General features: G+C 47.3%; 1 protein-coding gene across 6 annotated transcripts in view; it reads right to left on the bottom strand.

Annotated features, from left to right (window-relative positions):
• Positions 1–21,149: 21,149 nt before the first annotated feature.
• Positions 21,150–26,811, bottom strand: part of MARCHF3 (membrane associated ring-CH-type finger 3) — a 148,827-nt gene continuing 143,165 nt past the window's right edge. For 4 of the 6 annotated variants that reach the window (XM_073802469.1, XM_073802468.1, XM_073802470.1 and 1 more), the window contains one exon: positions 21,150–22,080. In XM_073802469.1, coding sequence (XP_073658570.1) covers positions 21,922–22,080 — 159 coding nt within the window. In that variant the 3' untranslated portion in view covers positions 21,150–21,921. Of the gene's footprint in view, positions 22,081–23,562; positions 24,048–25,212; positions 25,352–26,811 lie in introns of all 6 variants that reach the window. The other 2 variants (XR_004525866.2, XM_019924332.3) reach the window with 2 other exon arrangements.

Here is a 26,811-nt window from a genome sequence, read left to right on the forward strand (position 1 = left end):
ACTGTTGTGGCCTCTCCCGTTGCGTAGCACAGGCTCCGGACGCACAGGCTCAGCAGCCATGGCTCACGGGCCCAGCCGCTCCGCGGCATGTGGAATCTTCCCAGACCGGGGCACGAACCTGTGTCCCCTGCATCGGCAGGCAGGCTCTTAACCACTGTGCCACCAGGGAAGCTCAGGCAGTTTTAATACAGAGGAATATTATATACTCTAGTGAAATTTAGAGTAAGAACCCAGGACTCAGTTAATACATAGCTGGGTGCCTCTGAATATGTGGAAGGAGATTGTTGAGTCGATTTAAGCTGACAGACTTTACACTAAATAGAAATTTTCTGAAAGTGAGCTGCACCTACACCTGTTCCCACAGAGCATCTGGGAGGCAGAGGCTCAACGGCTGCCTCTCTGTAGTAAGTGCTTCTCCCCATCAGTGGAGGCTACAGCTGCGTATCTGCATTATTGAACTGTTTCATAACAAGCGTGAAATTTTCCCCCCTTATTTCATCTGCGGTGGTCTAGTTTCACCACTATGTTTAGATACAGGTTTATTTTCCTCTTGCTCAGCTCTCACCTCAGGGTTTTTAACTAAGAGAATTCTGGATGTCTGTATTTTGTTGAATATCAACAATCTTCTCTTCTGGGATTTCTTTTAGCCTTACATTGAACCTGTTCTCTTTCATATGTTTTAGGTTTCTTTGTGCTGTATTCTCAGTAACTTAGTATTTATCTCGCTAATTATGTTCTCAGCCCTGTCTAATCTGTTTATCCCATTTGTTGTAGTTTCTAGTTTCGTTAACTGTACTTTTCATTTCTGAAATTGTGCTTGATTCTTTTTCAAAATTTGCCTGTCCTCTTTTCAACTTTTTTTTTCTTTTTTTTAACTATAGTTGTCATCTTTTAAAAAGGTCATTTTCATCATATTTATCTTATAGTCTCTAGTCTGTGTTCTTGAGTATGCCCATTTTTTTTTCTCTCAGCCGCAGAAAAATTATTGGTGGTTTGCTTCCTCGTGGGGTTTTTAGGATTGTGAACTTATCTTCAGTAAGGGCTGTTTATTTTGTGAGTTGTCCCTGTCCCAGGGTTTTGCTACAGAGTAACTTGGAGGTTTCCTGTGCTGTCTCCCCAGTGATGAGGTGGTATAGTGGTCTGGACCTCTGCTGCTGTTTTCTCACCTTGTGGTGGTGAAGGTCCACTAGGACAGTTGTGCGGAGTGTTTGCTGGTTCTTGCAGGTGACTTTCACATGCAGTCCCCCGGCCCCAGCAGGAGCTGGGTTTTGGTCTGGGCCGGCAGGCAGTCCGTGTTCTGCTTGCCTGGGCTGTGGGCTGCACGGCGTGGTCCTGTGCCTTGTGCACCGGGCCCTCTTCCTTGCATGGACTTAAAGCCATGTTTCCTGTCCCCATCTCCAGCCCCCGAGGCTTCTCCTTAAGACTTTGAGTTCTTTGTTCCTTATGGCACCTGGCCATTTCTTGTTTTTTAGGCTTAGTCCTAGATTAAAACCAAAATAAGTTCTAGTTCATCAGTTTTATAGTGGAAGGAAGGGGTCATCTTGGCCAGTTCATTCCACCATCACACACACATACAAATAAATGCACATTTATTTTCATATGTGTGCAGTTTTAAGAGATACAGTTATGCTAAATCATGTTCCTTTGGGCTTCAGTTTCTTACCCATCATCATCCCTTTTACCAAATCTTTTTTTTTTTTTTTTTTTTTGCGGTACGCGGGCCTCTCACTGTTGTGGCCTCTCCCGTTTGCGGAGCTCAGTGGCCATGGCTCACGGGCCCAGCCGCTCCGCGGCATGTGGAATCTTCCTGGACCGGGGCACGAACCCATGTCCCCTGCATCAGCAGGCGGACTCTCAACCACTGCGCCACCAGGGAAGCCCTGAAGAGACGCTTTGATCCACGCTTCTGGATCATTGGCTTCTGAACAAAATGCAGATCTTTTTAGTTCCACTGCATGAAGTAGCGGCATGGGTGTGAATTTTAGGGGTACCACCAGAGGAGAATGACTCTTAGGGTTCAAACTTTTGAGCCCCTGAAGCAAGGTTCTGGAATTTCCATAATATTTACCAGGCAAAACCCAGAATTCTGAAATTGAGGCTGACTCCTTCCCTTCCTACCAAAAAAAGGCACTGAAAGAGGTGGTATTTAGGATTCGGTTTTTCTGCCATTTGTCTACCTTACTAAAGGGACGTTCAGAACAAAGTTGATGGGAATGAGGAAAATATTTAGGCAAAATACATGTAAAGCTCACAGAGGTCACAGTTCAAATTGGAGAGGGAGCTTCACATTAACATGTTGAATGGGAAGAACAGTGAATTAATGCAGACAGGACTGGGAGTGGATGCGGCTTTGCTGTTTTGGAAGGTTAGAGTGTGGGCCAAGGATCACAGAAGTCCCCTGGGAGCCAGTTTGCCCTGGAGACATGCACCCGACAGCCAGCCGGGAATCACCTCACTCCCTACCTCCTATCCTCGCTTTCATGATACGTATTCTTCCTTTACTTTAACAGCACAGTAAATCCTGTCTTCTGCTGATGTTTCTCAAGAGACAAAATGCACCTCTCAGTTTAAGGAGACAGCTTGTTCAGTAGCTTGATTACTTATAACAATAAAACACATATTCATGCGGATTTATTATGTGAGTGCCCCAGTCTGTGTAGCTTAATGATGTCTCTGCATTTTGTATACCATTTTCTTGATATTGGTGTTTATTTCTGTGGTTTAAAACATCATCCTCACCTAACTTTTAAGGCTTCTTCCTGCAGCTTGTGTGCCCTAATGCCCTTTGCCACTAGCGTCTGGTCTGCCAGCGTTCTGACTTTCTTCATGCATCTGGCTTACGGCAGACCTCCCCATACAGCTGTAATAGTTGGGGGCGCGTACCTTCCCTAGTCTTTTTTTTTCTTCAGCGCTTTGTGACTCAATGTGGATAATTATTTTCAGACTGTCTGGTTTGGCCTGTTAAATACGCTTGGGTATTTCCACAACCCCCTCCGTATAATCCTGTGTCCTATGATGTAAGTTAGCTGCGAGTGTTAGCTAAGTGTCCATTGTGTGACCACACCAGAGGGACATGTCTCCAGATAGCAGGTCTCACTCTGGCAGAAACCAGCTTTCTAGCTTAGTGGCCAAGAGCGGTCTTAGAGACAATGATCTTAGATCATTGTTGTGGTTTCCAAACTCTGAGTCCCAGGTCACTTGTTCCCCTCATCTTTCTCGTTCTCTCTCCATTCTCTAGCCAGGGAGCCTCCCAGCCCACCCCCGCCTTTAACAACACTGCTTTTTGACTTAGGCCCTGGCAGCTGGTCCATTCTCTTCTGAAGCCTGGGATCGTGACCCAACCTCCCTCTTCGCTGCCAGCTCCCCACTCCTTTGTTATGCTGCCTTCCAACCCGTGTCAAGAGGACTGAACCCAAGCTCTTTCTAGGGCCAGAATTTTCCTCTGAACCATTTTCCCAGGTGTCTATTTCTCTTAAGTTTTTGTCCTGCTAAGAGAAAAATTGTTAGGAAGTTTGAACTTCGGAAAAACGAGCTGAAAACATTCACTGAGCGCCTGTTGCTTAGTTTTCATTATTCTACGTCATGAAAGAAATAGCCTGGACTGAACTCTGAGAGGTGTGGCCATGGGATCACCAGGACTCAGTGCTTATGTTTACAAATCTGGGCGGGATCCTTTTGTGGAGAAGGAAGGGTTTGGGCATCAGAGGGGGGATGACTCAGGGTGCCTCATACCAGAAACTCCTGTAGGAACCTGAAGCAGGGCCTTTAGTCGTGTCGGGCACCTGGGGAACTTTGGGAACCCAACCAAGAGGAATGGGCAGGGGCAGGGTCCTGGATGTGCAATGCTGCTCTCGCACTGTGTGGGGGGCACAGAATACCACATGTTGGTCTCTTGCTTACACATGGAATAGTTTCAATCTCATACGGAAGGAGGAAAGACCCATAAAGAGGAAGGAGGGAGAAAGCGAAAGGATTAGACGTTTGTTGAATGTTCACACAGCCAGGCACTCTGCTCAGGGTTGTCCCCCAAACATTAACTCACTTGAAGCTCGTAGTACCACACTGGGCAAGTAGTGTTATCCTTGTTTGGCAGATGGGTCAACTTGCCGAGAGGCTAAGTCATTCATTCATTCATTCCTTCAATGACCGTTCACTGGGGGATTTAGTTTTGCCAGGCATTGCCTTGCCAGCACCCGGAATACCAAGACGAGAGATCCTGTGGTTTTCTTGGGAACTCAGTCTGATTGCCCAGGCCACCACCATCTTTTTTTTTTTTTTTGTCTGCTCGGCTTGTGGGATCCTAGTTCCCCCATTAGGGATCGAACCCGAGCCCCCTGCAGTGGAAGCGCTGAGTCTTAACCACTGGACCGCCAGGGGATTCCCCAGGCTACCAACTTCAACAGCTCTGCCTATTCTACTGTCCCAGGCAGCTGTTAGGAAATAATGTACATAGCTAGTATACCATTGACAGTGGTACTGCTCATTGTCAACAATGAATGGGAACAATTCCAACTGTCAGGTGACTCCCAAATCCCCATTTTAAATCTCTGTTGTTTCTGATGCTCTTCAAATGAATGTCAAGGTAAATAAATATTACTTGCATGCTGCTGTTTAAAAAATGCTTTCATGTAGGTTAGCTGATGTGCCTTAGTCAGGAGTGGGCGGGCCATTCTGCTTTTTTTTCCAGAGCTCAAGCTTGTGCTCATTCTGTCTTCCTTACTCTGCACTGCATTTACCCTCTCCGATGAAACGGCAGGTTACAGCCTGGGTGGACTGCCCTTTCCTGAACTGGCTATGTTTTAAGATGTGTTTTTCCTGACATCAGGGAGCTGATTAATTGTTCTGGTTTAAAGTCTCCTGTGGGGTCACTGTTAGGTATAAGCTAAGCAGGGGTGGTACAGGGCTTAATGAGTAGTTGAAAGCAGGCTGGGCCTCAGGGAAGCAACATGTTAGTGACAGATCTGGGAGTTGTTGAAAGTGGCCCAGAGAGTGTGCACCGCACACCCCATTTATCCTAGTGGGCAGTAGGGGCTGTGAATGACAGGAATTACTAGCACTGTGATTCAGCTCTGATTGCAAAGGAGGTAAAAAAAAAAGTTTTTTTAATGATAGAGAATTAACTCTTATTTAAAACATGCCAAGTGTAGTCATGGGTTATGTCCCAAATTTGTACTTTCCCACATGGATGGTCCTTCTCCACAGACAGGCTATAAATAGAAGAAAGAACAGCATTGTTTCTGCCTTTGAACTAACTCTGAATGGAAAACCCCTGATAGGAGCGGCATCAGTGACGCTAAGTTGCTGGCACTTAACGGTGTGATCCTGAAAAAGCTAACATTCCTGTTTCTCAGTTTCCTTGTCTGTAAATTAAGACTAAAAGAAAAAGAAAGTCTTATTAGTTGATGGGAGAATTATATTAGAGCACGTAGAAAGATCATACCAATATGGTAGGTCTAAAATACGTAGGAATTTAAAACTAATGATTACTTCAAATATTTTGATTAGGGGAATTGGGAAGTAAGGTGAGACTTTGGTTTTGAAATGGCAGGTTGTTCATTGTTCTTAGTGTACGTAAGTCTACAAGTGAAGACGGTGTTAGAGTTAACACTTCTGGTCAATTGAGTGGTTAAACAAGGAAAGGCATTGAGAATACCGGAAGCGCCACATTTTATTCATCTCATGAATAAATATTAATTTCAACAAACATTTATTCAGCACTTACCAAGTGCCATGCTGTGTACTAGGCACGGAAGTGCAACACTGAGTAAAAGGAAATCTTGTCCTGACCCTGATGGAGCTTACAGCTCAGTGTGGGCCTCAATCAAATAATCATACAAAGGTGGAAAACCACAGCTGTGCTAAGTGCACTTCTAGAAGGAAGGCACCATACACAGCAGGTTTCCCGTAAGAGACCAGGAGCAACTGGTCTCCCATAAGAGGAGGTAGGAAGGCGGCACTTGGGAACTCTGGTTTTAAACAACAGGGGCGGAGGTGCCAATGTGGCCAACCCATCACAGATTGACAAAGATGCCCGTGACTGTCAAGGGGCCCCCTGTGCTCAGGGCTCATGGAAAATGGAGAGGATTTCTGGAACGTGTTTGCAATCACTTCCCGGTTCTCCACCGAGACCCGAACGCTGAGAAAATCTTCTGGCTCGCGCCGGTTGGCCGCCCTTCTTTCTCTGAGTGCTCTCCTGGCGCAGGGCCTGCGCGCTGCCGAAGCCGAGCTGTCCTCCCAGCTGCCCTCGAATGCACGCTGCGCACCGACTTGTTGTGGTTGATCCTTGGAACTGAGGAGACAGCATCTCGCTTGTCCTTGATGTGGTGTCTGTAGGTTGATTTCAGGCTTTCATTTAAATAAATAATTCAAGCCTTCAGCTGGGAAAGGGGTTGCTACATCACCGGGCAAGGGCTCTGGCTGCTAAAGCAGCACGTGACCAGCCAGGGGGACTTCCCCCGCCTCCCCGCCCAGGTTGCTGGGAGAAGTAACTATGGGTCTGTGGCAGCTTTTTCCCAAACTGCATGATGAAGGTTGGGAAACACTGAATTATGAAATAAAGGAAGGCAGTCGGCGTGCTTCTGTCATCCTTGGCTCATGCATCCTAAGTTACAGTTATGAGCTCAGCCTTGTGATAGTGTATCACAGGCTGCCGTGCGATTCTTCAGCAAGTTGTTTTCAGTGTGTTCTCATCCACAGTCTCAGGAGGCAGGAGCTGACCTGTGAGTGACTCTGGGTGGTTATAACTGGGAAACAAGTCAACGCTCACCCATACTGTCTCAGCGGGAAATGAGGAAATGGACAGGATTCCGGAAGGCTGTTGTTTGAAGAGGCTCCGTTCAGTTCCAAGAATACAGGGGAGGAGCAAGAACTGTGAACGTGTTTACTACCCATTCATTGACTCACACGGAAATTGTCCCCGTCTGGGGCCTTGTGACCCCTGTTATGTCAGAAGAGCTACCGGGAAGTTGTGGAGACAGATGTGTCCTCCCCTCCTCTCTAATGCCCTGACCTGGGCGGACATACGGCCGCTTCTTTCCTGAGTCTTCCATGGTCGACTTTTGCTTCTCAGAGCTGCTGCCTTGTTCTTTTTCCTCCTCAGCACTGTGTTCCAGGCACTTCTTCCCTGAATGGTGCTGAACTCAGGAGTGGGGCGGGGGGGGGTAGAGGAGGGGGGCTTCGGAGGATGTCACCTTGAGACACACTGATACTGACAACGGAAAGAGTTGGCTTGTCCCAGGATTCTCTTAATGGGGTGTGTGTGTGTGTGTGTGTGTGTGTGTGTGTGTGTGAGACAGGGTTTTTTTGTTTTTTTAAATTTTTATCAGAGTACAGCTGATTTACAATGTTGTGTTAGTTTCAGGTGTACAGCAAAGTGAATCAGTTATACATATAGCCGTATATCTTTTTTAGATTCTTTTCCCGTATAGGTCATTACGGAATACCGAGTAGAGTTCCCTGTGCTGTACAGTAGGTTATTAATTATCTATATTACATATAGCAGTGTGTATATGTCAATCCCAATCTCCCAATTCATCCCCCACCCTTTACCCCCCGGTAACCATAAGTTTATTTTCTACGTCTGTGACTCTATTTCTGTTTTGTAAATAAGTTCATTTGTACCATTTTCTAAAGATTCCACATATGAGTGATATCATATGATATTTGTCTTTCTCTGTGTGACAGGGGTTTTTAATGTGCGCCTGTGCACGCATGTGTGTGTCTGTGGGAGCATATTTTCTGCTTCACAATTACTTCTTAAACTGCTAAGTTTTCCTCTAGGAGAAGTACCCCAGTTTTGGTCCTCTATCTAGATGTTGTTAACTCATTTTGGACCACAGAGGGCGTTCGATTCACAAAGCTTTGTCCTTTGGATGGCAAGTCTCTCTTATGCCCCGGGGCCCACCAGACACATCCTCCTTGTCCCTGGTGGGGATGGATCAATAAGATGTGCCCTGACAGGGGCTGGGCTTTTCTGTCCAGCTGGGAAGCCTGGCAGGGGTCGGGGCAGACCCACCCGCCCGCCCTTGCACCTGCTTTGGGCCCTCGGAGAGCCCCGCACTGCCCGCTTTGACATGGGGATGCGGAGAGAACGCCGAGAACCAGCGCGTGAAAATCACTCTCTCACCACGAACCCCACCCCCAGCCTCCAAACCCAGCTGGGCACGTGCCAGGCTTCCGGGGCGCTTGCGTCCTATCTCTGGGGCGTGGAGGCCTCTGCAGCCGTAGGCCTGGCTGATGGGTGACAGCTCACCGGCGCCTCCCAGTCTCAGCTGGGCGTGGGGTTTTTAAACAGACGCGCCGAGGACGGTCAGCCTTCTATCTGTGCCCGAAAGCATTGTTCGTGGCACAGAACCTGAGGTTGCTTCTCCCCCATGCCGCCTCCTCTGGGTATCACTGCGCCGTCTGGCAGAGTTTCACTCCAGCGTGGCAAACAGCAAAGTAGTTGACCTCAGCGTGTATAACATCACTAAGGGAAATGACCAACCTTGACCCTACAGCCTCTGACTCAGGCCCATCCTTGGTCTCTCCTGTTCTTGCGGAGCCGCTCACTCCTACGGCGACAGCTCCAGCCCACTGCTCCCTGCCGAGCCGGGAAGCCTTTTAGAGTTTGTGTCAGGCAGTTGTGTCCAACTACTTTTTTTTCCTAATAAAGTTTTACAATGGAAAAGTTTAAACCTATATAAAAGTGGAGAGAATAGTATAATGAACCCCGTGTACCCATCACCCCGTTTCAACCATGATCCACATCCGGCCAGTCTTGTGTCTTTCATACTCCCTGACTCTGCCATCCAGTGGAATCTGAGATATTGCACAACTTCTTCATAAATTCTTCAGAAAGTATCTCTAAGAGACAAGGGCGTTTTATAAACATAGCTGTCATTCTATTATCATGCCTGAAACAAAGAATTCCTTAATATGATCAAATATCCAGTGCTCGAAGTTCCCTGATAGTCTCATAATTTCTTTTTTTAATATTTCGTTTTTCTGAATCAGGGTCCAAACAAGGCCCATATGTTATATTTGTTGATACATTTTTAAAAGTTTTCTAAATGAATTATCCACCCCAAAGTGTCAATAGTACTGGTGCTGTTAAATGTTGGTGTCATTTAACAAACCATCAATCTCTCTCACTCCTGTAAACTAATAGACAGCAGTGCTTGATCACACGCAGGTTCAGTTTTTTGCAGGAATATCTCACAGCGTTTCTGTGCACCTCCTACGGCATCACATCAGGAGGTACCCAGTGTCACATTTTCTCTTTCTTGTGAGGTTAAGATCGGTCTGTGGGTTTGGGTGCTGAGGGTCTGACTTCTATCATAAGTTCCCCATCAGCTAATGGTTTTAGCTAATGATCATTAGACACATCCATGATTTCATTTAGATTCTATCATTATTTCTACACTTTTTAGGTGCAAGTCTTCTCTAAAGAACTTTCCTTCATCCTTTATACTCCAAGGTACAGTGCATACAAGATACTTTTTCAAAAGCCATTATCGGAATAATGATTTGGTTCTCTAGCATGCTCCAAAGGTGGCCAGTGAGGTTTTTTTTTTTTTTTTTTTTTGCGGCACGCGGGCCCCTCACTGCTGCGGTCCCTCCCGCCGTGGAGCACAGGCTCTGGACGCGCAGGCCCAGCGGCCATGGCCCACGGGCCCAGCCGCTCCGCGGCATGCGGGATCCTCCCGGACCGGGGCACGAACCTGCGTCCCCCGCACCAGTAGGCGGACTCCCAACCACCGCGCCACCAGGGAAGACCGGTTTTTTTTTTTTAGTATCATTATAAACTCATGAATTTTAACATAGGTGATGTGTAACAATTCAGCACAGTCTTGTTCTCTGTGATGCCCCTATTGTCCACCTTAGGCCAGTGGGAGCCTATTTGGGTTTTATCCTGTGTCCTTTGGACATGACCACAGGAGTCCCCCTTGCTTTCTGATATGACAAGGTGCTTGCTCCAGATTCATCTTTTACACATTCCCTGTCCCTGACCTAGACTCAGACATTTCTCCGAGGATACCTGATTCTTTTTAGTAGGAAAAGGGCATTTAGAAACCACAACCAGGTGTGCCCAGTTTTTGAAGACTTTGCATAAATAGCAATGAGCCTGTAAGAGATCTATATATACAGAGGGGACCCAGGTGGTACACAAGGGCTTGATTGACGGCCACTGCATTTTTCACCAGGTGCATTAAACAAAATAAATCCCACCTGAACCTCCTCAAATAGACTGTGCTTTTGTAGACCCTGCCTGAGTCTGATTCCTGGTCCTTCTGGGATGAAGTAAATTTACCCATAACCGTTAGATTCTTTCCTCTCACCCTTCCTGTGAGCACGGGCTTCTGAGGGGAGGTTCGGGCCGAGGATCCTCTGCGCTCTAGAGGTTGCTCAGACAGAGCTGCCCTGCTCTGTGGGATCAGCAGAACCGCCCCACGCCTTCCCAGAGGGTGCATGCCTTTAGGGAGGTTCTCACACACACGGACCTCCTAACTCAGGATTGCTAATTTCGTTCTAAGATGTTGCCTGCAAGGCTTGGGTCCTGTACCCTCACACAGGCTGCAGAATAGATCCACTGGTGCTCAGATGACAGAGTCTTAGATCATTTCCCATAGACCCCCCCTTAATCTGTCTCCGTGGTCTGGGGCCAGGTTGTCAGTAGCCCCTTGCTGCTGAGAGAACCCATAGAGGGTGAGCTCTGAGTCAGTGTCCTGTGGATGTCACTAAGCTGCCCGGTACCCTCAGCTGCTGAGTTGGAGGCATCAAATGTGGCTGGCCCCGCATTTACTAGGCGGGGGCGGTGAGAAGGAAGGTAAATGATGGAGAAAAGCCAATGACATTTCAAGCTCTGTAGGAGTACATTTTTACATTAGCAAAGTTATTTGCAAATTTCCCCGAAGCCAGTCTGAGCTTCTGTTTAAGGGGCAGGAAAACAATGCTAGTTGTTATACTGTGGAAGTGATGCCAACTCGCCCCTCGTGGGGGACACGCTCATAGCAAGCTTGTCTGCTGCTTCCCGGGCCTCGAAGGGTCTCCACGCAGGTCTGTGATGGATGTTCTGCACAGTCGCCCTCGCGGTCACTCCCAGACGTTTTCTCGCACAAATCTCCAGACTGACCTTAAAAAATCCTAACGTCAGCAGCCTTCAAGCCTTATCTGAGAACAAAATGCAGTTCATTTGTCTCCTAAGTGTTACTTATTTGCAGCTGGGTTAAAAGTCACAGATGCCTCCTTGCTGTGAATTGGGAGGGGATGGGGAGGGAGGGGGAGCAGGCCCTCAGGACGGGCCCACGCAGGTGCAGATCCTTTCCTGCCAAGCACTCCATTGCCCTTGGCAGACCCAGGGTCCCCAAGAGTCAGGGAGCTAGATGAGGTTACCCAGAATTTTAGAATAAAAAAGGACCTAACAGACTAGCACTATTATTTTCCCTTGGGTGAAATCTAGCCCAGATCCCCAGTACATGAAGCAGAGGTCAAGTGGCTGGTGGGGCTGAAGCACCAGAGCCTAGGTTTGGGGGGCTCTTTCCATGCCCTGTCCCCCGCAGCAACTCAGGGCTCCAAGAAGGGCTTTTTGAAAAGTGCTCATGGCAGATACTATGGCAAACTTATCCTGAGTCCTGGCTCCCTTCACTTCCCCCCATGATCAACCCTGGAAGTGAGAAAAGAAAATAAAACCCAAGGAACACTTGGGCTGCAGAAGATGTGTGAGGAGGAGGGATGGATGCTTGGTGACATACCCAGGGGACAGGAAACGGGGGGGAGCGGGGAGGCGGTCATGTCCTTTTCTCTCTCCTGTATAGTACCTTTGGAGGCATCATCACCAGCTTCATCACATACCAGAAAACAGAAGATAGCAGTGCCAGCCCAGTGCCACCAGGTCAGTGGGGTAACATTAGGGCTGCATTCATCCATGCCGGGGTAGGTGCATATAGCATACGTGCAGGGAGATCTGCCAGCCATATGGAGTTAACACGTGCCCCCCCGCCCCTCCCCGTTCCCCAAACCCTCCGGGCCCCCAACTGTCCCCCTATGCTTCAAAGGAAAGCTGATGGCAATCCAGACAGACGGAACTTAGAAAATGTGATGGGGATAGAGATATGAGGATTTTCCCTGAGGAGCAGAGTCACTTGCTGTGGTGTGGCAAGTGGAGAGTGGTTCAGTCCAAACGGCAGCACAGAGTATCTCCCACCCTCTCTGCTGACCCACCAGGGGTTTAGCTCCCCTGTCGTAGGTACACATCACTAGCCAAGGGAGACAAGATCCCCAGGCGAGTATGCGATCACAGAAAAAAAAACTAGACGTGAAATAAGATGATAGAATTAAGACCCAACATAATAGTAAAACAAATGTAAATGGATTAAAGTCACCAATCCAAAGATAGAGATTTTCAGAGTAAATTGTGAAAAGAATATTTTAGCAGTATGCTGTCTACAGGAGACATAAAAGGATACAGAAATGTTTAACATTAATTCAGACAAAAAAGCTTTTTAAAACATCAAAATGGACAAGCAGAATATTAGAATGTTATATTTGGGGAAGAGGAGCAATATATCAAGAAGATATAATCATAAAGATAAATCTATTTAAATTGCCTCAAATACATAAAGGAGCTACCAACAGGGCTAGAGGGAAAAATCAATAAATCAACAATTGTAATCAGAAATTTTATATGTCCCTCTCAGAAACTGACAGATCAAGCATGAAAAAAAGCAAAGATAGGAAGATGTGAACTACACAATTGATAAGCTGTAGCTTATTTATTCATATATATTTTTAAAAATCAACCATGTATCTTTTTTTAAAATAAATTTATTTATTTATTTTATTTATTTATTTTTGGCTGCGTCGGGCCTTTTTTGCTACACGCGGGCTTTTCTCTAGTTGTGGTGAGCGGGGGCTACTCTTCATTGCAGTGCCTGGGCTTCTCACTGTGGTGGCTTCTCTTGTTGCAGAGCACAGGCTCTAGGTGTGCGGGCTTCAGTAGTTGTGGCACGCAGGCTCAGTAGTTGTGGCTCGTGGGCTCTAGAGCACAGGCTCAGTAGTTGGGGCGCACGGGCTTAGTTGCTCCACGGCATGTGGGATCTTCCCGTACCAGGGCTCGAACCTGTGTCCCCTGCATTGGCAGGCGGATTCTTAACCACTATGCCACCAGGGAAGTCCCTCAACCATGTATGAAGCCACAAAAACATGCCAGCATTTCAAAGAATCAAATCATCAAGGACATAGTTCTTTGACCATAATGTAATAATAACTGAAATACAAAACAAAAGAATAACACTCCCGGGCTTCCCTGGTGGTGCAGTGGTTGAGGGTCCTCCTGCCGATGCAGGGGACACGGGTTCGTGCCCCGGTCCAGGAGGATCCCACATGCCGCGGAGTGGCTGGGTCCGTGAGCCATGGCCGCTGAGCCTGAGTCCGGAGCCTGTGCTCCGCAACGGGAGAGGCCACAATGGTGAGAGGCCCGCATACCGCAAAAAAAAAAAAAAAAAAAAGAATAACACTCCCCACCCCCTGCTCATTTGCTGAAAGCTAAATAACTCACTCCTAAATGACTTTAAAAATTTTTTTTTTACTGGAGTATAGTTGATTTACAATGTTGTGTTAGTTTTAGGTGTACAGCAAACTGCTAAATGACTTTTGAGTTAAAGAAACATAAGGGAAATTTAAAGTACTTAGAACTAAAATTTAAACATTAAAATTTTCAACAATTGTGGGAGATAAAGTAGTACTTAGAGGAAAATTTATAGCTTTAAGTCATTTATCCAAAAACAAACAGGAAGACTGAAACAAGGGTGATTTTTTTTTTTTTTCTGGCCATGCCGCACCAGAACTAAGAGTTCCCTGACAAGGGGTCAAACCCAGGCCCCTGCAGTGGAAGCTCAGAGTCCTAACCACTGGACAACCAGGGAATTCCCACAAGAGTGAATTAAAACAAACAAACAAAACCCCCACGAAGTAAGGCAATAAGAAAGGTAAGGCTAAAAATCAATGAAATAGAGGACAAAAGAGGATGAGAAAAAGAGAAAATTAAGAAAGTTTTGAACTTACTCTTCAAAAAGGTTAATGAAATAAACCATTAATGCAGATTGGCTAGACAAAAGAATAAAAAACAGGATGAAAATAAGACACCAATGAATAAGGAAATAAGTACAGACTGAATGAAGGTGAAGAACGTCCACTGGCTGCACCAGAGTTTGGCTGAGATGTGACGGGTGGCCTGGCATGGGGTGTCAGAGATGGAGATAGATGGTGAGGGGGCCATCTACATGGGGGAGGGGATGGCTGTGGAGACGAGAGACTGGCTACATGCAGAGAGGTTAATTAAATATAAGTAAATAAAGACAACGAAAGCCAGATTTCTCATGGTTGGAAAGGGAGCTATAAATGTGAAAATGGAAAAAACAAGATTGAGCTCTGGTATTGGATTGGAAATGGTGGTGTTGGTGTGAACTCTTAATTTTTAACATATAGAGAGAGAGAACAGAAAATATTGCATAAGTTTTATCTACGAGTGAAAGGATAATTCAACAACAGTATATCTTACTACACAGATTATAAAGTAGAAAGTCACACAAATTTCTCAATATTATATTGTTAATTATATTTAATTACTATACTAATTAATTATGATATTTAAAATGATGATGTAAAAACTCACCGAGTACTAGAAATTGAAGGGAAACACAATAACTCAACAAAATTATATAAGAAAAGTGTGTAGCAAATATCAATGGTGGGCACACTGAACACTCTTTAAGATGGGAAACCAGCAAATAAGCCTGCTGGCACGACTGCAACAGACCAGTCCTGGAGGGCCTGGCCACTGCACTAAGACAGGAAAGAGCTGGCTTAGAAGGGTAGCTACAAACTGCGAGAACTAATACAGAGCTCAGAAAAGGTGCGAGTGCCGGATGACGAGAGTTCCTCTACACCAGCACTAACCAACGAGAAAATAGAATAGAAAATAAGATATCACTTATTTTACCATAGCAACACAACTATAAACTAGAAATTAAACTAACAAAGGATGCAGAAGAATTTTATTGACAACGTTTAGAACTCTTATTTCAGGATGCAAAGAATGACTGAATAAATGGTGTTATAGGAGATTGGCTAAAAATTGTGAAGATCTGTAAAGATTGTAATTTTCATGAAATTAATATGTAAATTTACTACAATTCCAAACAAAAGTCCATCAAGCCTTTTAAAATGACTTAACAAAACTATTCTAAAATTTATACACGGGGATTAAAAGCCTGTCCACAAATAACTAAGTCAATTTTGAAGAATGGAGAGAGGTTGGTGGGGGACTGGGGAGGAGTTGCTCATTCCACTAGATTAAGTGGCACATTATGAAGCCGTATTAAGAAAACCAGTGAGGTTAACTCAGGAACGGACAGATGGGTTAAAGTCATAGACTGAGTATGCAAAACCAGATCATGTTTATATGGAACGGGGTACACGATCCAGGTGACGCCACAAGTGAATGAAGAAAGGGGAGACTGTTTAGTAGATGGTGATGGCAAACCACCTACCTTAGGGAGATAAAGTTGGATCCTTATATCAGATACAGAGGTGAACTCTAGACAGACTGAAGGCCTAAAGGTGATACATAAAACCATAAAGGAAGAAAACGTGGGAGACTATCTTTGTGATTTTGGAATGAGAAAGGACTTCTAAAATTTAAATAAGACGACCCACAGTACAGAACACATGACAAAAACTAGATTTGACTGTTCAGAGTTCAGGATTGCTATTCAACAAAGTATACCGTAGCAAAGTTAAGAGAGAGCTGAACAAATGAGAGAATTTGCGGCACATCAAACCGACGAGGGAGACTAAAAAGGAAAAGGTAGTCAGCCCAACAGGAAACATAGAGAAGTGTACAGGTGGACAGATATAAGCAATAAGACCTAGGTTTATATTGTCAGATTGGCTAAAAATGAATAAATAAAGAATAGCTAGTACAGGAAAGGATGTGGAGAAATGGGAAAACTCAGCCACTACTGGGGGCCATCTAAAGTGGAATAGTTGTCCTGGAGAACCATACGAAAATATTGCAATTAAACATCAACATCCTACAGCCCAGCGTTCCCACCGAGCAGAGCAGAGGAACCCTCCAACAGGGCTTTAAGGAGACAGGTAAGAGGATGTCCATCACAGCACTGTTGGATGCAGCAGGGAGTTGGAGGTAACATGAAGGGAATGGAAAAGGAGATGGAATTCCAAGCAGTCATTGGAAGCAATAAACTAGAGGCACATGCAGACAAATCTTAAAAACATAGTGCTAAGGTGGGAGGCGGGTGGGGGAGAAGAACGAGATGTACAGCATAATCACTTTTATGTAAATTAAGGCATATACTCACAAAACAATATGTTTTGCAAAGATATGCCCATAGTCAGTTTATATGTCAAACGTATTAGAATGAGTAACTAATGAAGGAAGGAGATTAAAGTGGAGATTAGGAATGAAGAGGAAGTTATTAAAAAACTAGAAGCTCAGAGGCATCAGAATACAGTGGTTAAGAGCAGGGACTCCAGAGCCTGGGTCTGAACTCCAGCTCTCCCCCTTACTAGCTCTGTTTCCTTGGGCAAATAATTTAACCTCTTTGGTTAAGCTTCTCCATCTGTAATAAGGGTCTGGTAGCTAATCTCCAAAGATGGCCCCAAACAATTCTGCCCTTCCCTGTATGTGCAGGCAGCACCTCCCATCAAGAAGAGAGACCTGTGACTGCTTTGACCAATAGGACCAGAGGAAGTGATCCTCAGGGACTTCCAAGCCCAGGCAGGAAGCAGGAGAGAAGCTTCTTCCCTCTTGGAGCCCTGAGTCGCCGTGGAAAGAGGGGCCCTTTAACTGAGATGTCACGTGGAGAGAAACCACAGGAGAAGCACCTGGGCCATCTGACTGTCTGCGACATACAAGTGCGACCAGAAAAGGCACTGCCCACAGACTGCCTGGCTGAGCCCTAGCCATCCCACGGAACAGTGAGGTGCCGTAGAATGGTTGTTTGAGACCATTAAATTTGGGGGTGTTCTGTTAGGCCACAATGGATGAGGTCATTGTAAGGATTAAAGGAGGTAGTTTGCAAAGTGCTGAACAGCGCATGGCTCGTGGGAAGTGCTTGGCTCTATGTACACATTTGTGGAATAAAATAGAACAGGGACTTATAGAGGCTGACGGTGACAGAAACCGTGTCCTGGGCTAAAGTATAGGAGTAACTCAATTCTTTGCACCTGGTGCCCACAAATAAGATAAAATAAAACCTACAATAGGTCCATCTATTCATTTCCTTGATAGGGTAACTGTGACCCAGGAGGTGAAAAGTGTATCCAAAAAAAAGTTTTTCAAAACGACGCAGGCCTCCCTGAGCCCATCTCTTCTGCTGTCTTTGTGCCCGGAATTCAGAGCCTCCAAGAAGGCACTAGATATATGAGCTCAGTGACTCACGAGTCCCTCATTTCTGGGAACACAGACAACTGATGGACTATATTTGTTTTCCTCTGCAGCGCTAGAGCCAGAACAAGCACATTTTTTATCCGTGATGAATTCTCAATTAGCCATAGGCTCCAGTATAAGGAAATGCAAGGATAAATGAAATCCATGCGTAATTCAAAGATCTCAATCGCGTCAGTCATTTCAACCTCCAGAAGGATCTCTTACAATTCTTTTTACTCCCAAACACAGTGTGCTCAATAAATGTGTTGATTATTTAAAATTAATCCCTCTTCCTTTTGAAAAGGATTTAACACCATTTATGGTCCTTCAAATCATTGATCAAAGTCGTTTGTCAAAACCCAGGCGATCGCCCAGACGTTAGCAGCAGCGAGTGGAAGGAAGGAGGGGGAAGGGTGCTGATGTTCATGCATGAACTGCTTACTGGGCACCTTACAAACCCTACAGGGACTGTCTGAGGTAGGTATCGTCCCCATTTTACAGAGGCAGGAACTGAGGCTTACATAGGTGGGTCACCGCCACTGGGACACTGCAGAGCCCGATTCAAACTCAGGTAGCCTGACTCACAGCTGGTCCTCTCCCACTCTGTCCCACTGGGAAGCAAAGATCCAGACTCACCCCAGAGCAACTCAACGGCAAGGGGAAGGCAGTGTGTCCCAAAGCCACAACTCCAAGACACCAAGGCTTCTGTAAAGTCAGAAAAGGTGGACTGTGGAAACTAATAGCCCGTGTATTTCTGCAGAACTGACACATTTTGGAGAGGGTCTGCAGTTTAGAGCCGATTTCTCATGGCTGTAGCCTCCGTGGCAAGAAGCCTCCGGCTGGCAGCCTGCAAGATCCTGCATGTGCATGGCTGGGAGGGATGGCGTCCAACCAGGTCCATCCTGGTCCCAACCTCTCCACCTAAAATAATCCCGAACCCCGTCCCCACCCACTGACCCACTTCCCATCCCACTTAAGCCTGCAGAATCACAGCCTGTAATTCTGATCCAGCACGAGGGCTGCCTGCTCTGTGACTGGTCTGCAGGGAGCTTCTGGGAAGACATTGGATGAAAGCGGAGAGGAAGCATGTGCCGCCGATTCCCTTCCCCAGGTTGCTTCCTCCTCTGGGCCTTTCGGCCTGAGGACACCCCCTGGGAGGGCAGGTTGAGGACAGAGGTTTTGTGCGCACCAGGCCTCTCTGTAAGCTGCGTGAAGCTTCGGGGCGAGGCAGACCCGGGCCGGGCCCAGGCCAGTGCCAAGAGGGGAATGAGAGGCCCCCTGGGTAGGGAGCCTCCAGCTGGATGGGGCCCCAGTGCAGGTAGCCAGGCTGCTGGTTCACTTCCATTTTCTCCGTTGGCTTCTCCACGTCCTCAGATGAGTGACTTTCACTGAAAATAAAATGACTGTGGCAACAGCCCAGCCGCACGCAAGTGGCCACCCTGGGTGCTCGGGGCACAGAGAGGGAGACCTGGACACGAAAGACAAATACACGCAACTTCCAAGTCATGCCATTTATTTTTCCTTAATTGGGTTTCACAGCCCGTCTGAGCTTCTGCTCAGTTCTCTGAGGAGCCGGAGAATTCGTGTGAACCCTCTGTGTCCCTGTCCTTCCCCAGAAGAGAAACAGGCGGGCACGTGAGTACACACAGGGGCCAGTGAGAGTGCCCTGCACTTGATTCTGTTGTTACTTTCCTCTCTGGCTTCACTGTGACACACGTTTGTCTCCGTCTAATATTCTCAAGAAAAATGGTCCAGACAGGATACGGCGAGGGATGCGGGGAGAGGACTGTGTAAAGGGGTGGGTGGAGGGAAGCAGTGAACCAGTAGGATCATTTACCTGCCCCTCCTACTGTGCCTGTTTCATTCTGGATCTTTCAAAAAGAAAGAAGCAGAGAGAGCGAGAGAGAACAAGGAGTTACCAGCAGGACCACCGGTAACTCGTGCAGCACCCCGGTTAGCAAATGCACCCACCTTCGGACAGGTGCTGCGTGGCTTGTTGACAGACACAGAGCCTGGACCGAAGCTCCCGCTGCCTCTGTCCTCTTGGCTGGTGTCTTGTGCTTATGCTGCAGTTCCCAGACTCTCCCACCTTGAATGACCTCAGGGTTAAAGGGCCAAGAGGGGATGAAGTGTCTTGCAAGAGCTTTCAGAATCCCAGATGGGCCCTGGTGCTGTGGAGATCAGAGTCTCTCACTGGGCAGGGAGGCACTGACGCCTCCCTTGGCTGCCAGGGTGTCCTGCCCACCACCCCACCTGCAACCCACTCCTTGCGTGTGGACTCTGCTTAATTTCCCGGGGTGGGAGTGTGCACTGGGGGGAGAGAGGCGTGGCTCAGGCACGGTACTACCGTGCCAACCTTCCCAGCCCGGAAGCCCCAGCGAGCTGCCGGGGAGGGACCTGCCTGCTTTTGATATTTTGCTTCATTACATCTCATCTCATGAACCAAGACAGCAGGAATTTTCTGCAGCCAACCAACCTCAGCAGGAAATGATCCCGGGAAGCTACTGCTTCCTTAATTCATGGAAACAACAGGGAGGAGCAAGGGCATGGTTCCCTCATGAATGTTTGCACCACTCCGTTGAGAGGCTGGTTGACCAGACAGCTCAGGGACCAAGGCTGGGTGGACGTCGTTTGTCAACTATATTACAGGGCTGCAATTCACACGCTACCAAGCCGGACTCTTGGCTCTGGAAATTTAATGTGTGACAGCTGCGTGCAGCCAGTGGTGTCCAGCATTTTAGAAAGGTCAATTAAGAAACGGTTGATGGTGGTGCAGCTAATGACAGCCCAGAGGGGTGAGCAGGGCTGAGTAAACAGAAGGGCTGAGACATATATTACTGGAATTGAAGTGTCGAAGTGAAGCGTGGTGGGGGGAAACCTATTGTCACAGGCCATAAAGCACATCTGAGTTTTGCAGCGGAGAGCAGTACAGCTGTTTCTCTCCCCAGGCAGCGCGGGGAGCGGTCTGTGAACGGAGGGCTCGCCAGACAAAGGCGACACCTGCATCAGCTTGATCCATCTGCAGACAAAAATCGTTACCCTCCTCACTGCCTGTTCCTTTGCACTTCCTGGAGCACGAGGCAGACGCTGGAGTGATAGTTGCAATGTGGGTCATGTTCTAGAAATCCATATTTTAAGCATTCCCCAAAGCTGGGCTCCGTCTTCGCTTCAGGGCTGTGGGTAGGTGGGCGGACGGGAGCCTGAGTGCCAATCTGAGCGAGTGCTCTCCTCAGACAGCATGTCTGCTCCCTGGCTTCAGTGGACACACAAAGGCAGGGAGCAGTCTAGACCCTTTACACCGCGATGGATAAAAGAGGGACATGGAGCCCTTAGAAAATGCCTATTTCAGCCTGTGACAGAATTGGCTCGTGGTTGGGGGAAGGCACTGCGTGGGGCCTTTTTCTCTGTTTTTTTGGAAAATCAGACAAAGGGGTCTTAGACTGCTTGGACAGGCTTTTTTGGCCACGACTACCTGTCAAGCCGGAAATTCGGCAGAGCAATGGGAATGCTAATTGATATGCAAAACAGGTCCAGGGTTCCTAGAAATGTCTAATGATCCTCCAGTTCAATGCGAATGAAGGATTAAGACATGCGCTAAATGAAATGGGAATAGGAACACCAACCTTTTTGCCTTTGCTTTTTTTTTCCTTTTTCAAATCTACTCTGGGAAACTTCACAGGTTTTGTGATTAAAAAAAATAGTATTGCAATCAGTGGGGGTCTTTCACACACTGGATATTTATTATTAGAAAATAGCTTCTATCAGCTGTCATTACCAAACAAGTTGAAAGGAGCGTGCTTCTCACCATAAATTGTTTTTCTCCTTAATGAAATTTAAGTAAACAGTTCACTGTGGGGAGAGTTGCCACGCTTGTTTTTCCTTTAAAAACTGAATAATTAAATGAAGTTGAGTACAAAACATCCTTCAAATATGACTTGTCCTGCAGCTGCTATGCTGTCCCCTTGAGTAAGGGGCATGGAAGAGATGGAAAAGACACTCAAGCTATCAAATTACCCCAAAGAATCTACAGTAGAAACTGGGAAACAAACCAACGAACCCAAACAAAACCCATCCAAACCAACCATGAAATCAGTTTTAACATTGGCTTTTCATCTTTGATTATCATCTAAGTTTAATATATATATATATCTATATATATATTTGAAATAGTAATAAAAAAGGAAGAGTTGAATTGCATCCTTAGCAGGACAACCTTCCTCATATGTTAAAGAGGTGTTCAGAAAATTCCATACAGTATCTGCTAAATACACATGTTTGGCAGCTCAGCAAATATCATATGATTGCAGCATCCGTGATTTGAAGTCAAAGAGCGATTCGCTTTCTTCAGGCGGAGTCCGTTGCTCAGGGCGACATGATAACATGGCTCTGGATGTTCTTCGACCCACGGGCTCGAGGAAGGGTTTCGGGGTGGCCCAGTGCAGAAACTTCCAAACCCCAAACAACACATCAACCAACCAAACACACAAACATCAAACAATCGTCTCCTTTGAGTTCCTCTTGACAGAGTGGAGGCCCAGCAAGGACTTCTGGTTAGAAGGGACGTTGACAGACTTTGGAATGAGGAGAATCACCCTCTGATTGGTCCGACGCCATTCATTGTACAATCGACAGTGGTACCTAAATGACACCTGGGGTCAGGAGAGGAAAAATAAGGGAAGGTTTCAGGTAAGCGGAAGCTGATTATCAATCCAAACAACACACACGCCATTTAAAACAGCTCCAAACAGCAGTACGGCGGGGCAAGAGCTGGGGGGAAACTGCTGTAGCAGGCAGCTGAGCGCTGGGAGACTGGCCCCAGCCACAGAGCACCCACGTGTGAACAAGGGGCAGGTCTCCCTCGTGCCTCTTCAAACTGGGTAAAATCGGAGTATTAATAGCAAATGAGGTTCCTCCTGAGTTTGAATTTATTTTCAGGATAGTGGTCTGGGCCCCAAAGTATCAGTGGGGAAGAAAGTTGGCTGGGGGCAGTGGGCAGAGTAGCTACGGCGCCAGCCCTTGCCCAGCCGTGGGACTAGGCAATGTGCCTTTCTGGTCATCAAGTTTCTCTCTGTTAAATGAGAGGGATGCTGGGGCTTCACGCACCCTTCTGTAGGTTGGACACTGCACAACTCGAAGGACCCCATTCACGGTGTGATAGGAAGGGCACCCTTCATACTGTGCTGTGGACAAACTGAACAACTGTACTTGGCGGCCCCTGTGGGTGATCCCCATTGCCTCCAGCTCAGTCCTTCCATGGCGTCCAGTGGGGAAGCTTTGGCCTGGGCACCAACTCCGCTGATGCGTTCTTCCTGAGCCAGTACCTGTGCCCACCTCAGCGTGGCATCAGTGCCCTGTACACCACGGCACTTGTTTCTCTCTCACCCTGCACTAGAAGCATGTTGAGGGCAGGTCTTGTGTTGTATTCATCTTTGCATGCTGTGTACCTATCACAGTGTCTGGCGCTTAGGAAGCTGCTTAGTTAAGTTCACTGAGTGAATGGATGAGTGACCAAGTATCCTGTACCTTCTAATTGCAACACTGCTTTAGATTTAGGCCTGTCTTACATGATACAGGACAGCACGAGCAGTAAACACATCATCAACTGTGACATAACTTGCCCCCAAAGTGCTTGCTTCTTGTGTAAATAGACTGGAATGAGATGCTTACATCTGTGGTTTGCTTTGGAGAAGGCTGGCACAAAGCACTGATGAACCGCCCAGGAAATTCAAATAATCTGTTCTTCTGAAGATGTACAAACTGCCTTTAAAGGTGGAAGTAGGTTCTAGTTTGAGTATATCCAGATAACTAGGTAAGTGCTGGGGAGGAAGGGGCCCATGACCTGAGAGTGACAAATTATCCAGGTATGGGCTGTTTAACCACCTGGGTTGTGTGGGTCATGTTGACCCTGGTACAGGGCCTACGTCGCTCAAAGAGTGGGCTGACCCTGTGGTATGGGCTCGGTGTTTCTGGAAGTAGAGGAGAATGCAGGCCCTTGATCAGCAAGGGCTTGTTTGTCTTCATGGCAGGATCATGAAATCCAAGGCCACTCAGATTTCTGAGGCTAGAAAGCAGATGCCACAGGCTGAATGCCAGAGAGATTTGAGTATGAAAATAAAAGCTTTTAAACTCACACAGATGTGCTTTTCTCCAAGAGGCTCTGAACATGCCAAAGTGGATCAGAGGTTGTTTTTTTTTTTTTTTTTAAGTTTGATTCTCTTTTATCTGTTCTGTTCTGTCCTGCTGCTGCTTGGTGCTACTCATGAATGTAAGAGGCAGGCTGGAAAGCATGCTGTTCAGGGCCAAGGGCCGGGAAGGTGTAGGAAACAGACTAGTACTAATGAAGAGCTGAGGCAGTACAAGAAGTCTGGAATCCGGAAATATGACAGGAAAGCGGGATTTGAAATCAAGGGTCCCTTCGTCCGGGACGTTAAAGAGCAGCGCATGCTTGGCGTCTTCAGTAAGCAGCAGAAGCAGCTGCAGCTGTGTGCAGGAGGGAGCAGCCCGAGGGCTCCGGGCGGGCGGGCGCACCAGGCCGAAGCCCCATCCTCTACTGATGTCTCCGCGACTTTGGGAGGGTTGTTTGCTGCCTCCAAGTCCCGGTGTCCTCATTTGTAAACTGTGAATAATGATATCAGAGATAATGCACAAAGAGCACTTAGCACAGTGCCACTGCCACACGTTAGTGTTCCTGGCCTGTTATTTCTGATGGGTTAAATCTGGAAAAGAAGATAACTTTGTGACACTCCTTCTTGGATACAGGAAACTGGGGGCAAAAAGAAAAAGAGAGGCTGGGCTATTTCCTTGAAAGCCCTGCTCTCAGTGTGCCTGTGGAGGCCGTACCACCTGGGAGCTTGTTAGAATGTGACACCTGTGGGCTCCGCCCAGACTTACGGAATCAGAGCGTGCATTTTAACAAGATCCCCTGGTGATTCGCACATAAGTTCAAGCCTGTGAAGCACAGGGGAACGTGGGGAGTCCATGACTTCGCAGGTCTCGTGGTTCCTTGGCCGGGAAGTACAAAAATCAGCCCGCTTGTTCGGACAAACGAACGAGATCTTATTATGCATTAATCTACCTTGACTGCTGTTCACCACCATGTCTGCAGGCAAATTCAACCAATAAGAAGAAAGCATCATGAAGATGACGCTGCATCGGGGAAAATACAGGAAGGTAGGTGCAGGGCAGAGGGACGGTGGGTTTGCAGTCACCCTGGGTAGTCCTGGCTTTGGTCTCTAGGAGCGCCAAGACACTCCCTCCCCTTGGTGGAACAGAAGTGGAATAAAGCAGGTTTGATGTAGAGCAATAAAGAGGCAGTGAGGAAAAAATAAACAACATGAAGGAAGAAGAAGCTGTGGCAATAGTAACACTGGGAACTTCATTTAGATATTTCTTAAACTTCTGAGGTTTTAAAGAAAGAGGGTGAAGAAAGAGCACAGGGCCACTATTCTAAAAACACTACTCTTTATGGGATGGCTTTCTTGAAGTGCCTTCATTTCTTCATCCAAAGACTATTTATTAACCTCCTGTCACGGGCAAGGTCTGCACAGAGAGTTGCGGTCATGTGCACGGCACACAGAGGGCTGGAGCATATTAGCATCACCTCTCCCTGAGGGAGGTGATGGGCTGCACTGAAGCTTTGCTGTAAAGTCCCAGCAGGCTTTGGGAAATCTCATTACGAATTTTGATTCTGCCCTCTCGGGAGTTTATGGTGCGACAGAAGCATATTGGTGGGGCCAGGGCTTTGGCAGCTGCCTTCCCAGAACTGGGCGCAGCTCACTGACCTGTGATGGCACTGTGGAAGAGAAGAGGGCGGCGCGGGTGTGAATCAGCCACACCAGGTCGTGCTGGACACCCTCGGGGTGTGTCTAGACCCGCTCCACAGTGAGCCTTGCCGGGACAGTGTTCTGCGGGACCTTCCCCCTTCGTAAAGAGATTTTAAATGATTAACCCGTGGGACTGGGAGTCAGCCAGTGGAGCCGGGGCATCATTCATTTCATCCTGTGATTTAACTGGTTTCTGGGCTGGGCTCTGGTTGCATCAGCGATGTGGAGGATGGTGGTACCTCCTGGGGGTCACTGCATGTGGGCATCGCTACACTGGGCTAACGCACATCCTATGTGGACACTTTCTAAATGCTTCATGTGGACTCAGTTCTCACCTACTCTTCTCGTGTCCATGGGCTTCAAATCGTTGGTGACATGCACAGTGATGTTTCTGGGGTATCTTCCCCCCCACCCCAGCTCTCAGGGGGGAGGTGGTAGAGGTCTTGGCTTCCCGGGTCCCAGACACCTGTGTTCCCGCACAGTAGGTTTCAGAAGGCAGAACTCCCCGAGTCTGCGTCAAGCCTGGGCCCTGGTGGAGGCAAGGAGCTCCACAGGCACCGCAGGCGAGCAGCACGGGCGCGGGTTCCTCCTGACAGCGCCCGGCGAGGCCCTTCCAGGAGGGCTCCTCCGAGGAGCCGGGCTGGGACTGACACTGTGTTTGTTTATCTAAGACGTTTTCACAGCGTATTCTCCTTAAGCCTGACAGCTTGTTTACAGCGCGATTCTGCTGGAGGGCAGTTTCCAAGTGCTGTCAGCTTCTGAATTACGGCTCTTGCTCGGGCCGCTCAGCAGCAGCATTTATCTGGGAAGGAGTTAGTCTAGATTCGATAACCTGCTGCTGAGCTATGGCCGTGCGTTCTTCACACCCAAGGGGAGAAGCGCCTTCTTTCCCTCCAGCTGCTCGGCATTTTACGGGGAGCCGGGGGGCAGTGCAGGATGTGGTGGAACACAGCAGTCAGAGGAAGAAAACCCGTCCTCTGCCAGGTGCTCTGATGGATGTTCCCGAGGTCATCCCACCTCATCCTCACAATAGCACATTGGCCCAGGGGTTAGCAGTCGTTTCCCCAAGTTTTTGCATCAGGAGAAGGATGCTCAAAAAGGTTAGGGACCTGTTTGAAGTTACACAGCTACCAGGATGCTAAACCTTGGGTTTAAACACAGAGCCTTTGGATTCTGAAGGGATGTGCTTGTTACCACGCAGCACTGCCTTTTGGAAGCATTTCTGGAATGACGTATGTTATCAGACTCCTGAAAGAGCCACTCCGGGGACCTTTCCCTCCCAAATTTTCCTTTCACCTGGGATGAGAGATGAAATAGGATCACATCCTAGGTAATCTCTTTTTTTCTTTCCCTCTTTTGCCCACTCCCCTCTTTTTTTTCTTTCTTGTTAGGTAAGTGTGTGCTTTACAAAGCAGATTTTCAAAAAGGCCTTAAGTTGGTTTGAATGCCCATCATTTAAGTCTGTATCTTCATCCGTCCTTCACCTTAGGCACTTGTATAAGAAAAATCAGAGACTAGCAAACCTCTAAACATGGTAAAAACTTACACTTAATTATT

Source organism: Tursiops truncatus, chromosome 3 (genome assembly GCF_011762595.2).
Source record: "Tursiops truncatus isolate mTurTru1 chromosome 3, mTurTru1.mat.Y, whole genome shotgun sequence".
Lineage (NCBI taxonomy): Eukaryota > Metazoa > Chordata > Mammalia > Artiodactyla > Delphinidae > Tursiops > Tursiops truncatus.